Genomic DNA, 13,422 nt, shown 5'->3' with positions numbered 1-13,422 from the left:
GGTTTCCCACCCATTGCCTTTAACACCCTCAGGAACAACTAGAACTAGAGGTTTTCTCTTTGTAACGATTTCTGTAATTTTCATAAATCTCCCTCTACTATTGAAACAAATCTCCATCAAATGAGTCCTAATCTTGCCCCTCATCTTTCGAATAAAACCCCTGGAAGCCTCCAACTCCACAGCTTTCTTCAAATGCTCCAACAACCAATCCAACTCCTCCTTTCCAAAACCTAACGAAACAACAAAACCTCGACTTCTCTCTATTATTGAAATCCACGTTCCCCTATTGAAGCCTTCAAACTTTACCTAGAAAGCCTTTCTCTCCACTTCAAAAAACTGATTTCGAATCATTTTTCACCTAATGTTCCCTAATCTTCCCCTGTTGTTATTGATACTTCCTTATTTGGGATTGGAAAACCATTGCAAGGGTATAGGAAAAGAATAACAAGAGAAGGGAAGTAGATCAAGCTCAACCTTAGTCTTTTTTCCAAACTCTTTAGTGGATGATCCTATAACATTGTGTATTCCAATTCCCTTCGTTCTTGATTCCTATTAAGCTCGAGAGAGGTCAACAAGGTTGTTTTTGCCATCTTTTTACTCAATTCTGTGTCTTGAAATAAACTTTCACCTACTCTTTGATCTTTTGCCCATGTTTTGTCTTCTATTTATATCTCTTAGTCTTATCAAGAAGCTTTACATCATCCTAGGTGGAAGAAATCCATGGAGAATGAGATGAATGCTTTCTTGAACAGAGGTACTTGGGAGCCATTGAGTTGCCTCGAGAGACAAATGTTGTTGGTTGTTTGTGGGTTTTTGCCATTAAATACCATCTAGATACAATGGTTGAAGGCTTAGGTGCAAAGGGGTATACTCAAACTTATAATGTGGATTATTTAAAGACCTTCTTTCCTGTTGTTCGTTTTAATTTAGCATGCATTGTAATTTCCTTGAGAACTAATTTTGGGTGGAGTTTACATGAAGTAGATGTGAAGAATGCATTATTGTATGATAATTTTGGAAAGAAAGTATATATGAATAAGTCACATGGATTTGTTGCTCAGAGGGGATGAAATTAGAGTCAGCAAATTAAATAACTAAATGAGGTATTACTTGATAAATTGAGTTGTGTCCTTCCATGATTTGTTGCAGAAGATGTAATTCTAACACTGTTATTATTCTCAAGAGTGAAACTATCATTGTAGCACTCATTAAATATGTGGAAGATATTGTTGTCTTTAGTGGTGATGTTGCAAACATTGAAGAAGTGGAAAGTCACATTAAAAAGTGTTTTTGAATGAAAGATCTTGGGTTGTTCTAAATTTCTAATACTTCATGGACATTGAAATTAGAAATGGTAGAGGTGAGATTTTTTTATCCCAAAGAGAATATATATATGATTTGCTAACTGAAACTGACATGTTACAAAGTAAAGTCAGTTGAAACCCTTATAGAGCAAAATGTGAAGCTTAATGGAGATGATAGCCCCATGTTTCCATATGAAGTAGATATTAGAGTTTAGTGGGTATGGTTTATTTATTTGATAGTTACCAAACTTGATGTTACCATCTTTGTTAGTACAATTCATAAAAGCACCCAAGTAGACACATTACAAAGCAGTGTGCAATATCTAAGATATCTCAAAGGTAACATAGATATAGAAGTTGTCTATAAAGAAGGTCTGACTCTATCCTTGATGTTGTGAGCTTTTCATATGCAGATTAGGCATTTGGAGTAAAAAGCAAAATATGGTAGTGAGATCTAGTGTAAAGTAGAATACAGGGCTATGATTCATAAACAATAGCCCAATGTTTTATGAGAGGACCAAGCACACTGAGGTTGATTATTTTACCAGCAAAATTGTAATGAGCAAGAAAGTGGTAACTTCATACATTAAGTTTGAAAATTCATTAGGAGGTATTTTTAATAAAGCTTTTAGAAAAGAATCTTTTTCTTACTAAAGCCTTAGATTGAGACTTTGAGAGCGAGTGTTAACAGGTCATTGGTAATATATATATAAGTTTGCATTATTTTCTTAATGAATAAGAGGATTTCATTGTTTCCTCTCAAAGAACAAACTTCAGAATCTCACTAAGAATTTCTAGAAGCCTAACCTAAAAGAGCATATAATGGAACCCCAAATCTTAATCTCAGTCCTAAGCCTACAAGACCCACTTACACTTATGTTCCAACAATCCCAAGCTCCACACCCAACCCCTTTCCCCTCCAAAACCTAAAAACCTATGCATTCACCCAATAATACCAACAGAAATACTTATTACCATTTCTAACTCTTGACTTAAGTTGAAACATGCAGTGATAAAAATGAATGAGTTCAATATCAGAAGACATGGCTTGATAAAGAATAGCATCTAAAACTCATTTCAGCATAATAAATGCAAGAATCACCAAGCACTGACATTGTTCAAGAGAGATGTCTAAAACAAGAACTCATGCGAACTTAAATTTACTATATAAAATGAATTCCACATGTTGGTATGTGTAGCACCTTGAAAGAATAAAGCCAAATACATATCATACCGTTGTTTCAATAATAACAGCAACTAGATTCAGTACAAGGATGACAGCTATCATGTTTCCAAATATGGAGCTTCGAACAAAAGCTTTCAACTTTTCACATGCTGGTGAATGATAAAATGATGGATATCTTTCAAACCAAGATTGCTGCAAGTAGAAAGCACAATATAAAAAATGCTCTCTAAAATTCTACATCTTTCATTGTAAACAAGTTGTAAAAGATCTATAAAATCTCATATCTATGGAAATTTTTACTTACATAATCCTCCTTCTGGAAACTGAGAGTGATGGCATTGCAAAGGTCAAAAAACTCATCCAAATTAATCTGTAAGTGCACAAACAGATAGGATAGGAAATCCAAAAACACTTGGTTAATAAATGATAGAAATTGAATAATTTCTTTTAATAAACGGCTAATTTAAGTTAGAAAGAAGTAGGAAACTAGCAAAAAAAAAAAAGTCAGTAAAAAACACATAATATAAAAAAAGTTGCTAACAAATATAAGCACGAGTATCAAATCAAACCAAAAATAGATTGGCACAGAACTTAATTTTATTGATACGAGTAAATGAATACAATTGATATATGTGTGTGTGTGTGTGTATATATATATATGTATGTATGTATGTATGTATGTATGTATGTATAGAGAGAGAGAGAGAGAGAGAGGCTTTACAAACATATAAGACTAGGATTTATTGTGGTTATCCTAATTTGAATAGGAAACTAATTTAAAATAGGAGATAACTATCCCTGATTTGTAGGCCTACTAACCACACTTATCACAAGCAATTCTCCTAAAAAATAGCTCCTAAAACAATCAAACATTTTTACACACCCCCTTAAGTTAGTTCGGAGATATCAATCAAACCCAACTTGTTAATTAGAAACTCAAGAGTGTTGGGATGTGATAAAAAAAGGCCTTTTGAGTGTTTGTTGAGTTCCATAGTAATAGGATAATAAATAAAAACACCAATGTCACTTTTATTGCCTTTGTGCCAAAAAAAAGTGAATCAACCAAAATTTCAGATTTTAGACCTATTAGCTTGGTTACAAGTTTATATAAAATTATAGTTAAGGTCTCACCAGGGCGCTTAAGAAGAGTGCTTAATGAAACAATTTACCTATCTCAAAGAGCCTTTGTTGAGGGGAGACAAATTTTGGATGTGGTGTTGATTACCAATGAAATGGTGGATGAGAAAAGGAGGTCAGGGGAGGAAGGGGTGGTTTTAAAAATTGACTTCGAAAAGGCCCACGACCATGTGGATTGGGGATTTTTGGACCATGTGCTTGAAAGGAAAGGTTTTAGCACTAAATGGAGATCTTGGATGAGGAGCATTTTCAACGAGTTTTGCAGTCTTAGTTAATGGAAGTACCAAAGGTTGGGTTAAGGCTACTAGAAGATTAAGACAAGGAGACCCTCTTTCTCATTTCCTTTTTACCATTATAGTAGATGCCCCCAATAGGATGACGACTAAACAGGAGGACAAGGGTCTACTTGAGGGTTTCATAGTTGGTAGGGGTAGGACTAGCAAATGACACCATTTTCTTCTCTAAAGCTTCTCTAAAATTCTGCAAAACCTCAAGCTAATTCTTTTGGTTTTTGGGCAATTATCAAGATTGAAAATAAATTTAGAGAAAATCACTTTGTCCAGTATAAATGAAAGCCAAGAGTTGACTTCCAGTTTGGCATCGATTCTTGAATGTAGAGTTTCAAAGTGGTCACTGTCTTATTTAAGTCTTCCTTTAGGAGGGAATTCCAAGACATTAGGATTTGGGACCTAGTGGTTGATAGAATTTCAAGGAGGTTGGATGAGTGGAAGAAGGCTTTCTTGTCTTTGGGAGGGAGGATAACCTTAATTCAATCTTATTTGTCTCACATCTCTAACTATTTCCTTTTTTTTTTCAAGATCCCAGCATCAATAGCCTTAAAGATTGAGAAAATGCAAAAGAATTTCTTGTGATATGGGATTGGGGAAGGGAAGAGAGATCATCTTATCAGTTGGGATGTAGTGGGTAGACCAAAGGAGTTTAAAGGGCTAGGGATAGGGAAAATGTCCTTGAGAAATCGTGCTCTCTAAGGGAAATGGCTTTGGAGGTCCCTGAGGAAAAGTTATGGTTTGTGGCATCAAGTGATCTCGAGCATTTATGGGACACATACTAATGGATGGGACACCAACATTGTGGTTAAATGGCCACATACATGTCTTTGGAAGGCTATTACTCAAGTCTTTCAAGACTTTTCCCCCATACACCTGTTTTGTGGTAGGGAATAGGGAGAGAATTTGAGTCTGGGAAGATTTCTGGTGGAGATATCAACCTTTGTGCTCACAATTTGCAGATCTTTATAGAGTTATATTAGTGAGAAACCTTACCATCTTAGGCATCCTTGGAAATTGCTACCCATCTTGGAATCTTAATTTCTGACACAATCTCACTAACTTAGAAATTAAATTTCTCGAAAGACTTATGTCTTCACCTAATTCAGTGCACTTGTCTTACTCTACCATAGACTCAAGAGCTTGGTCCTTATCCTCCATTCGTTCATTCTCAATAAAATCTTTTTTCAAGGTCTTGTCCAAGCCCTTTAATCCAATTCCATTCTTTCCGGCTAATTTTGTTTGGAAACCAAAACCCCCATCAAAGGTTAAGGCCTTTGCATGGTTAGTGGTTCACTAGAAGGTAAATACCAATGATATGTTACAAGTGAGAAGACCCTACAAATCTCTTAGCCCTTATTAATGAATTTTATGCAAAAGGAATGGAAAATCAATTGATCATCTTTTTATATATTTTCCCAATAATATTAGGGCTTTAGCATAAGCTCTTCAAAGTAGCTAATTTGGATTAGGTTCCACTAAGAAGTATGGGAAATATGATGATTATTTCATTTAGAGGCTTAGGTAATTCAATCAAAGGTAAGACTGTTTGGCATATTGCATGCATCACTATATTGTGGGTGGTGTGGCAAGAGAGAAATTCTAGGATTTTTTAGGAAAAGAGCAAAATGGAAGGAATGTTATGAGATCTTATTCATTTCTACTCCTCTCTTTAGGTTCTTGTACTGTTGCTTTTAGAGGAATTCCACTTATTGTTATTCTACTTGGTTTTCGGTTTGTAATTCGAAAAGGGTGGATAACATTTGAGACAATTTGGTGTTGGTTTCTTGAGATATTTTGTATATGCTTTTATTAGTATTTCTCCTTATACAGTGGAGGAGTATACTCTTTACTTTGATCAAGTCTTGTACTTTGTGGGAAGGACCTCTCATCCTTCCCTTCAACTTTATTATTATCAATATACATTTTGTTTCTGATAAATAAAAAAAAAATTTAGAAACTCAAATCCTGGTTTAGTTTGTCCTTTGATTAATATGTTAGCCACCTGCTCCTTTATTGAAATGAAAGACATGCAAGACAATCCATTTTCCAGCTTTTCTTTTATGAAGAATCAATCAATCTCTCAATGTTTGGTCTTATTGTGTTGTACCAGATCATGAACTATGTGTATCACTACCTTGCTATAACAGAACGGTCTCATAGGAGCCTCTGTATCTTTAACTCTTTTAAGAGATTTTTTAGCCAAAGAAGTTCACACTTTCCATACACTACAGCCTTGAACTCAACTTCTACACCACTACTAGCAACAACGGCTTGCTTCTTACTTCTCCAAATCACAAGGTTTCCCCTAAAACCCCTGGTTGATTTCCTATTACTGTTGAAACTTGTCCACTCAGCATCCATATATTGGCTCACAACACTAGTTGAAAAAGTTATATTTGATCTAATGTGTGACAAATAGATTAACTTATGAACTAACTTTTGATAAACATTCTCTATCAACTATCTATTGTCCCATCAGCCTTGCATTTGATGATAATACCCAACTCCTCCCTTTTGGTAGTTCCATTAATTGCCTAGTGCCATTTTTTCAAGTGCCTCCATCTACTCTTGGCCTATCTCTCTCCATATTGGAATCTTTAGAGATTCCTATACCGATTAGGGAATTTCTACACCAAAGAGATTAGAAGTAAAGACTTGGTAAGAAGACCACAACCTATGATAAGACAAACTTTGAAATGAGATGAAGAGTACATGATTTAGTTCCTTTTCTAAGAGCAATAGGCACATCATTTAATTTGTCTAGAATGGATGCAATATTATGGATAGAGTGTGGAAAATTAGAAAATATAAATATGTGGATGATTTGATTTAGGGCTGTAAATTGGGGGATGTTGTGATTTGATTTAGCGCAATAAATTAGGGGATTTAATCAGTTGAGTCAATGTCTTAGATTTAGGATTATCTCCTAATCTAGTTTTTATTCTTTTTTTTTTATTTTTTTATTTCAGGGTATTAATTGTCAGTACAGTTGTATCTTTTAATTCTTTCCTTTTTTAAGTACTCAATAGTAGACCTATATATATATATATATATATATTAATCCTAAACTTTAATAAGAGAAGAGGAACAATTTTTCTCTAAACTTTCATGATATCAAAGCCAGGTTTCTACTGGAATTGATACATTTGTTTATGGTTTCAATTACCAGATTTTTTCCTAGAATTGATTGGGTGCTGGTAGCTAGTAGGAGGATTTGATGTCTAGAGTCAACAAGGAGAACTTTGGAGATTCTTTACAAAAGGTATCAAATTACAAGCCTCACCTCATGGCATGGGTGACAAACTTTCACTGAACATCACCAATCATAAATAGAATGGACTGAATTTCTCATATGGTCTCAATTTTTAAAATTTTTTATTTGTGGGAATGGGAAACTAGGATATCTGATCAAGGCTGATCCAGGTTTTCAACATGAGACTTAAAAAACTCCATGATCATGGCCACATTAGTGAATTACATGGAGCCAAAAAATAGGTCAGACTAGCATGTTTTTGCCAACAGAAAAAGAGCACTGGAAAGCGCTTATAGAGACTTTGATCTTGGGAATTCAACTCAAATCTTTGAGTTGAAATCAAAGATCCATGAGACAAACCAAGGAGGTCAGGGTATGACTAGAGAACAAGAGGGTGTGGGATTTAAGTTGTTTTGAGAGATGGGGCATTAATTACAAAAGCATTCCGAAGATTTGCAACAGTGCAAGGCTCCTATGGCATGCCTTGGTCAAAAGCAAGTGTAGATTAAAGGCTCTTAGGTGAGATGCTAATCCAGTTAGGTGGAACTTTTTCCTCATTGAAAACAGCTGCTAAGGTGTTTCCATATTTCTTCAATCACGTTAGCTTCATCACACTGGAGATGGATGAAACTTTCAATGTTTCTTTTCCTCACCTTATTTGCATCTTGCAATGGAGGGAAGTTCTTTGCAACATTTCATCTCTCCTATAATTGTACTTCTTGGAACATTGCTTTCTCAAAAATATTAATAATTGGACTATTACTGATCTTCATCTCTATGTGTGTGTGTTCGTTTCTCTGCTTTTCCTTCCTGTTTTCATTTTGTGATTTGCTTGACAAATACAGGAAATTAATGAAACTTCTTCAACCAAGGACTCATATTCCCATGACTGGAACTTTCTAAAACCTTTATCAAGTAAAATTTATTATTTAACCTGAAAACAAATTGAAAATGTGTAATCTTATCCTAATTTTTTTAGAAAAAATAGCAAACCAAATTGTCCCTCTTTAATTTACTGTTTGCACTGCAAAATAATTGGATGTATCATATGTTACATTCATTCAATATCCAGAACTAATGTAAAGGAACAATAGCCTTGGTCAAAATTGTGGCTTCTGACTGAGTTTTTGAGGTCGTTGAAGGAGTTCAAGGATGTCGGGATATTGGATCTCTGAAGAAAGAGGAAAAAGCTTATCATTCTACTGGTAGGAATTTAGTAACTTTGATACTTTCTTGAAGTAGGAAATTATCATGAAAATTAAATTAAACCTCAAGAACTTCAATTCTATTCATTTATTTGTTTGGGACACAATGAGTGAACCGCACCCCCCCCCACCCAAGGGAAAAAAGGATCTTAGCCCTTTCAGGAATTGGATATTTCAAACTTAAAAAAAAAGAGGATAATCACATGAACTTCATTTCATTCAAAGCACCTTTTTTTTTAACTTAGTCTCGTACTACAAATTTAAAAAGAAAAAGGAAGAAAAAGTTAGAGATGATTTATGAGTCATTACAAAACATTAATAGAATCCATTTGAAAATGCAATATCATTGATTTTGGCAGAGAACATCCAATTAATTGGTCACCTCAACACATTTGAGGATAACATATTTTATCCGTTTAGATGTCAAAAGAGAAACCAAGATAAGCAAAATTAAAAGAGAAAGAACTCCTTTTAGGTTTAGAAAACACAATCAAACAAGTTTAGAGATAGTTCATGGATGAAGTTCTGCACATATCTTGGGAGGAAAGTGTTGTGTCTTGCAAAAATGAAAGAGAAGAAAACTGCTTTTAAGAAACACTTGACCATTAGCTTGTCTCCTTACTCCACACATCAAAGGTATGCACAGTTGAGTTAGTATTGAAACTATGCTATGTTACCACAGAGATCAAACTTAATTGTTGGAACTTCAGTGGCACTTACAGGTTTAAGAGCTCAAGTCTATAGGCAACTGATCTACAGCGGGGAGAAGTCCTTGGACAACAATTTTAATCTCTTTTTTATATTAATTAAAATATCATAAATAATTCACAAAATATTTGTGTGCATTAGTGTGTAAGTGTAAATAGATACAGAACCAAAAAGACACCCTACTAGAAGGAATATAAAAGACAAATTAACAATGAAAAAAAAACTTCTTTGCTCTTTGCTGCTTAGGAGAACAAAATTCTTTTCCTAAAATAAGAAACATATTCTCCAACAAAAGGTTTTGATCAATTGGACAACAAGAACTTATTCAGATTTCAGATCAGAATTGATGGCAAAGAGACAGGATGAACAAACACTTATCAAACCAAAAGCTTGGAAAATGAAAGTACCTTGAAATCATTACTATCATCCAGCTCATCAAATATTAACTCAAAATCTTCTCTTGATATTTTCGGCAAAGACCTAAACAAAATAATTATTACTTTAATATTTACAAGGCCAATGTCACAAGTAAGTCATAGAAGCAGGAAGGGCAGATTAGAAACAACCACCATAATGTGGTAAGAAGTCAAATCTTATTCACAAGTAACCATACATATGAAAATCAAAAAATTCAATGACTTCTGTTAGATAGTGTACAATTATTTCAGTTATTTACTTTTCCTTTTTTTTCCTTATTGTATTGTGAGTCCCACTAGCATGTATATATATACCCAAGTCCGATGTGAATTATTAATAGTTTTTAATAACAAAAATTAGGAATTCCCCCTTTTCTCTCTTTTCACATGGTATCAGAGCCAAGGGAGAAAAAAAAAAACCTAATTATTTCCGGTTTATCCGTGAATCAATTCTAGGAAACCTTTTAGTGACCGTATTTCATTCCGGTCAACCGTATCGTCGTCAGAAAACCCTCACAGTCGACGACTTTTCCGGCGACTCTTTCCAGCGAAGTCCTTTTCTGACACCGACCATACCATCAGGTGCGCAAGAAGGAGATCTTCAAGTTTTGTCAAAGCACCGGAGGGAGAATCTCAGTCACGCGCCGGCCACGCGCATTTCTTCTTCAGCGGCCTGAACCTCACGCGTCGGCGCGTGAGGGCGTGTGAAGCACTTTCCGGCAACGCACTTCCACCTCTAGCTTCGCCTGACGCCGTCTAGCCACTTCCATCTGTGCTTGTGCCATCCGAGCCCTGCTAGTGCATTTTTTGGGGTTTTTGTCTCTGCCGGCCCTCTAAACAACCTTTCCCGCGACCTCCGGTGACTTTCTCTCCATCCCGAGCCCTGTACGTGTCTTAGGAAGTGTTCTTCTACCCTTCCAGTAATGCCACATTTGTTTTTCTTTACTATTTGGTCTCTCACAGCCGCAGATCCTCGGTTTTTCTTCTTTCAGCCGCAATCTGAAGCCTTATTAGGGCTCTCTTCGATTCAAACATATTTCGTTCTCCAAATAAGTAGATATGACTACTAAAAGTTCCATTTTTTCCTCTGTTATATCTGGATCTCCTATGATTACTTTAAAGAAATAGGTTGGTAGTGAAAATTATTTATCCTGGTCTGCCTCTGTGGAGCTTTGGTTTATGGGTCAAGATTATGAGGATCACCTTGTTACACAGGAGACGGATATCCCTGAGGTTGACAGAGTACAATGGAGGAAGATAGATGCACAGTTATGTAGTGTGTTATGGCAATCAGTTGATCCTAAGATTCTGCTTCATCTTCAGGCCTACAAAACATGCTTTAAATTTTGGAATCAGGCGAAAGGGCTATACACGAATAATATCCAACGTCTTTATAAGGTGGCTTCTTCTATTGTCAATGTCAGACAACAAGACATGGATTTATCTACTTATATTGGCCAGATTGCCTCTCTTAAGGAGGAATTCTTCACCGTGATGCCTCTTACTACTAATGTTGGGGATCACGAACACAGATTGACAAGTTCTTCATGGTTCCTACGCTTATTGGCCTCCGTCCATATCTTGAGACCATCCGCGATCAAATTCTTGGCAGTTCCTCCGTTCCATCCTTGGATGATGTGTTTGCTCGCCTCCTCTGTATCTCCTCCACTCAGACTTTGCCATTTGATAACACTTCAGATTCTTCTGTGTTAGTTTCTCAAACTAACTCTCAAGAGGACGCAATGGTAACCGAGGTAGAGGCCAACGTCCTCATTGTACCTATTGCAATAAGCTTGACCACACTCGTGATCGGTGTTATCAGTTACATGGGCGGCCTCCCCGCACTGCCCACGTGGCCCAATCATCTGATCCTCAACCGCCTCAGCCTCCGAGCTCCTCCACATCTCAGGGTATTTCTTTCACTAACAGTGAGTATGATGACTATCTCTTCTATCAGGCCACCAAGTCGGCTTCTGTTACTTCCGTTGCCCAGACTGGTAATGCTTCTGCTTGTCTTACCCACACATCTTCTCTTGGACTTTGGATTCTAGATTCTGGCGCTTTTGATCACATATCTGGTAATAAGGATCTTTTCTCTTCTATTACTACTACCTCTGCCTTACCTACTGTTACCTTAGCTAATGGTTCTCAAACTGTGGCTAAAGGCATTGGTTTGGCACATCCTCTCTTTTTTCTATCCCTCACTTCTGTCCTTTATACTCCTGAGTGTTCCTTTAATCTTATCTCCATCAGCAAAATCACTCATACTCTTAACTGCTCTATTACTTTTTCTGATAAATTTGTGACCTTGCAGGACCGGAGTACGAGGAAGACGATTGGCATAGGACGTGAGTCTCAAGGCCTCTATCACCTCACCTCACCTCGCCTTCAACTCTTGCAGTTTGCATTTCCACTGATACTCCCCTCCTCATCCACAGTCGTCTGGGCCACCCTAGTCTATCCAAGTTCCAGAAAATGGTCCCTCATTTTTCATCTTTGTCGTTGTTTGCGTGTGAGTCCTGTCAGTTTGGGAAATATACTCGTGTCTCGTTCCCTAAGCGTTTGAATAATCGGACAAAGTCTCATTTTGAACTTGTCCACACTGATGTTTGGGGTCCTTGTCGGACCACATCTACTTTACGATTTCAGTATTTTGTCACTTTACGATAAAATATACTTTACGATAAAATTCATATTTTTATCGATGCATACGATATTATTAAAAATATCATTATACTTCTAATTACATTTTTATGAAGTTTTTCTTATATTTTTATAAATTTTGATCAATTTTAGGCTTATCGATATTTTTTTCCAAAATATCCGTCGATATATCTCCGATATATCCGATATATCCGTAAAATCGAAGTACCGATATATCCGTGACTACCGATATTTTCATCTTTGCTACTCACCCATTGCAAGTATATCCAACGAGGAAGGAACCCCTTGTTCAACCAATGTAGGTTCATAATTCAGAACCGTTCTTTGGTATTGATAATGTTGACGTAACTCCTTAATTCAAAAGATGATGAAAATAATGTGTCTGTTGTTGATGATTATGATCTTCCTATAGCAATTAGAAAGGGTGTTAGGAAGTGTACTCAACAGCCTGCATATCCATTATCTCATTTTATGTCCTATGAGAAGCTATCTAGTGATCATAAAAGTTTTCTTATCCACCTCAACACTATTACTATCCCATAAACTGTCTCTAAAGCATTGAGAATTAAAGAATGGAAAAAAACTATGAAGGTTGAAATGGATGCACTTGAGAAGAACAAAACATGGGACTTCGTGGAACTGCCTCAAGGAAAAAAGCTAGTAGGATGTAAATGGGTCTTCACTGTGAAATATAAGGCAGATGGATCACTTGAACAACATAAAGCAAAATTAGTGGCTAAAAGGTATACTCAAAACCTACGGAATAAATTATCTTAAAACATTTGCTTCTATTGCAAAAATGAATACGGTAAGAATTCTATTATCTGAACTTGATGAAGAAATCTATATGGAGGTTCCTCCAGGGTTTGAGTCAAAGAAAAATAAAGTGTACAGGTTAAAAAAGACATTTTATGACTTAAAACAATCTCCCAAGACTTGGTTTGACAGATTTGCTAGAGTAATGAAGGCTTTGGTTACAAAGTTAGAGTGATCACACATTCTTTGTCAAACATTCTACTTCAGAGGGAGTTATAGCGCTATTAGTTTATGTGGATGATATAGCGGTAACAAAAGATGACTTGCAAGGAATAAAGGCATTGAAAAGGTGTCTATAGTAATGATTTGAGATTAAAGAACTCGACAAGTTAAAATACTTCCTCGACATTGAAGTAGCTCACTCTCAACATCGGATCTTTATATCCCAACAAAAGTATGTGTTATATTTGTTAACTAAGACAAAGAAACTAGGGTGTAAGCCA

The 13,422-nt window shown here is 35.9% G+C and overlaps 1 protein-coding gene across 2 annotated transcripts in view; it reads right to left on the bottom strand.

The window, feature by feature from the left end:
• The window catches only part of LOC117926684 (two pore calcium channel protein 1B), a 98,113-nt gene that overhangs the window by 58,390 nt on the left and 26,301 nt on the right, over positions 1–13,422 (bottom strand). For both annotated transcript variants that reach the window (XM_034845903.1, XM_034845904.1), the window contains exons 11-13: positions 9,491–9,563; positions 2,795–2,860; positions 2,539–2,682 (exon numbers count right to left, since the gene is read on the bottom strand). In XM_034845903.1, coding sequence (XP_034701794.1) covers positions 2,539–2,682; positions 2,795–2,860; positions 9,491–9,563 — 283 coding nt within the window. The remainder of the gene's footprint in view (positions 1–2,538; positions 2,683–2,794; positions 2,861–9,490; positions 9,564–13,422) is intronic.

This window comes from Vitis riparia, chromosome 12 (assembly GCF_004353265.1).
Source record: "Vitis riparia cultivar Riparia Gloire de Montpellier isolate 1030 chromosome 12, EGFV_Vit.rip_1.0, whole genome shotgun sequence".
In the NCBI taxonomy this organism is placed as follows: Eukaryota; Viridiplantae; Streptophyta; class Magnoliopsida; order Vitales; family Vitaceae; genus Vitis; species Vitis riparia.
The sequence above is the reverse complement of the archived record's forward strand: the minus strand, read 5'-3'. Positions and strand labels throughout refer to the sequence as shown.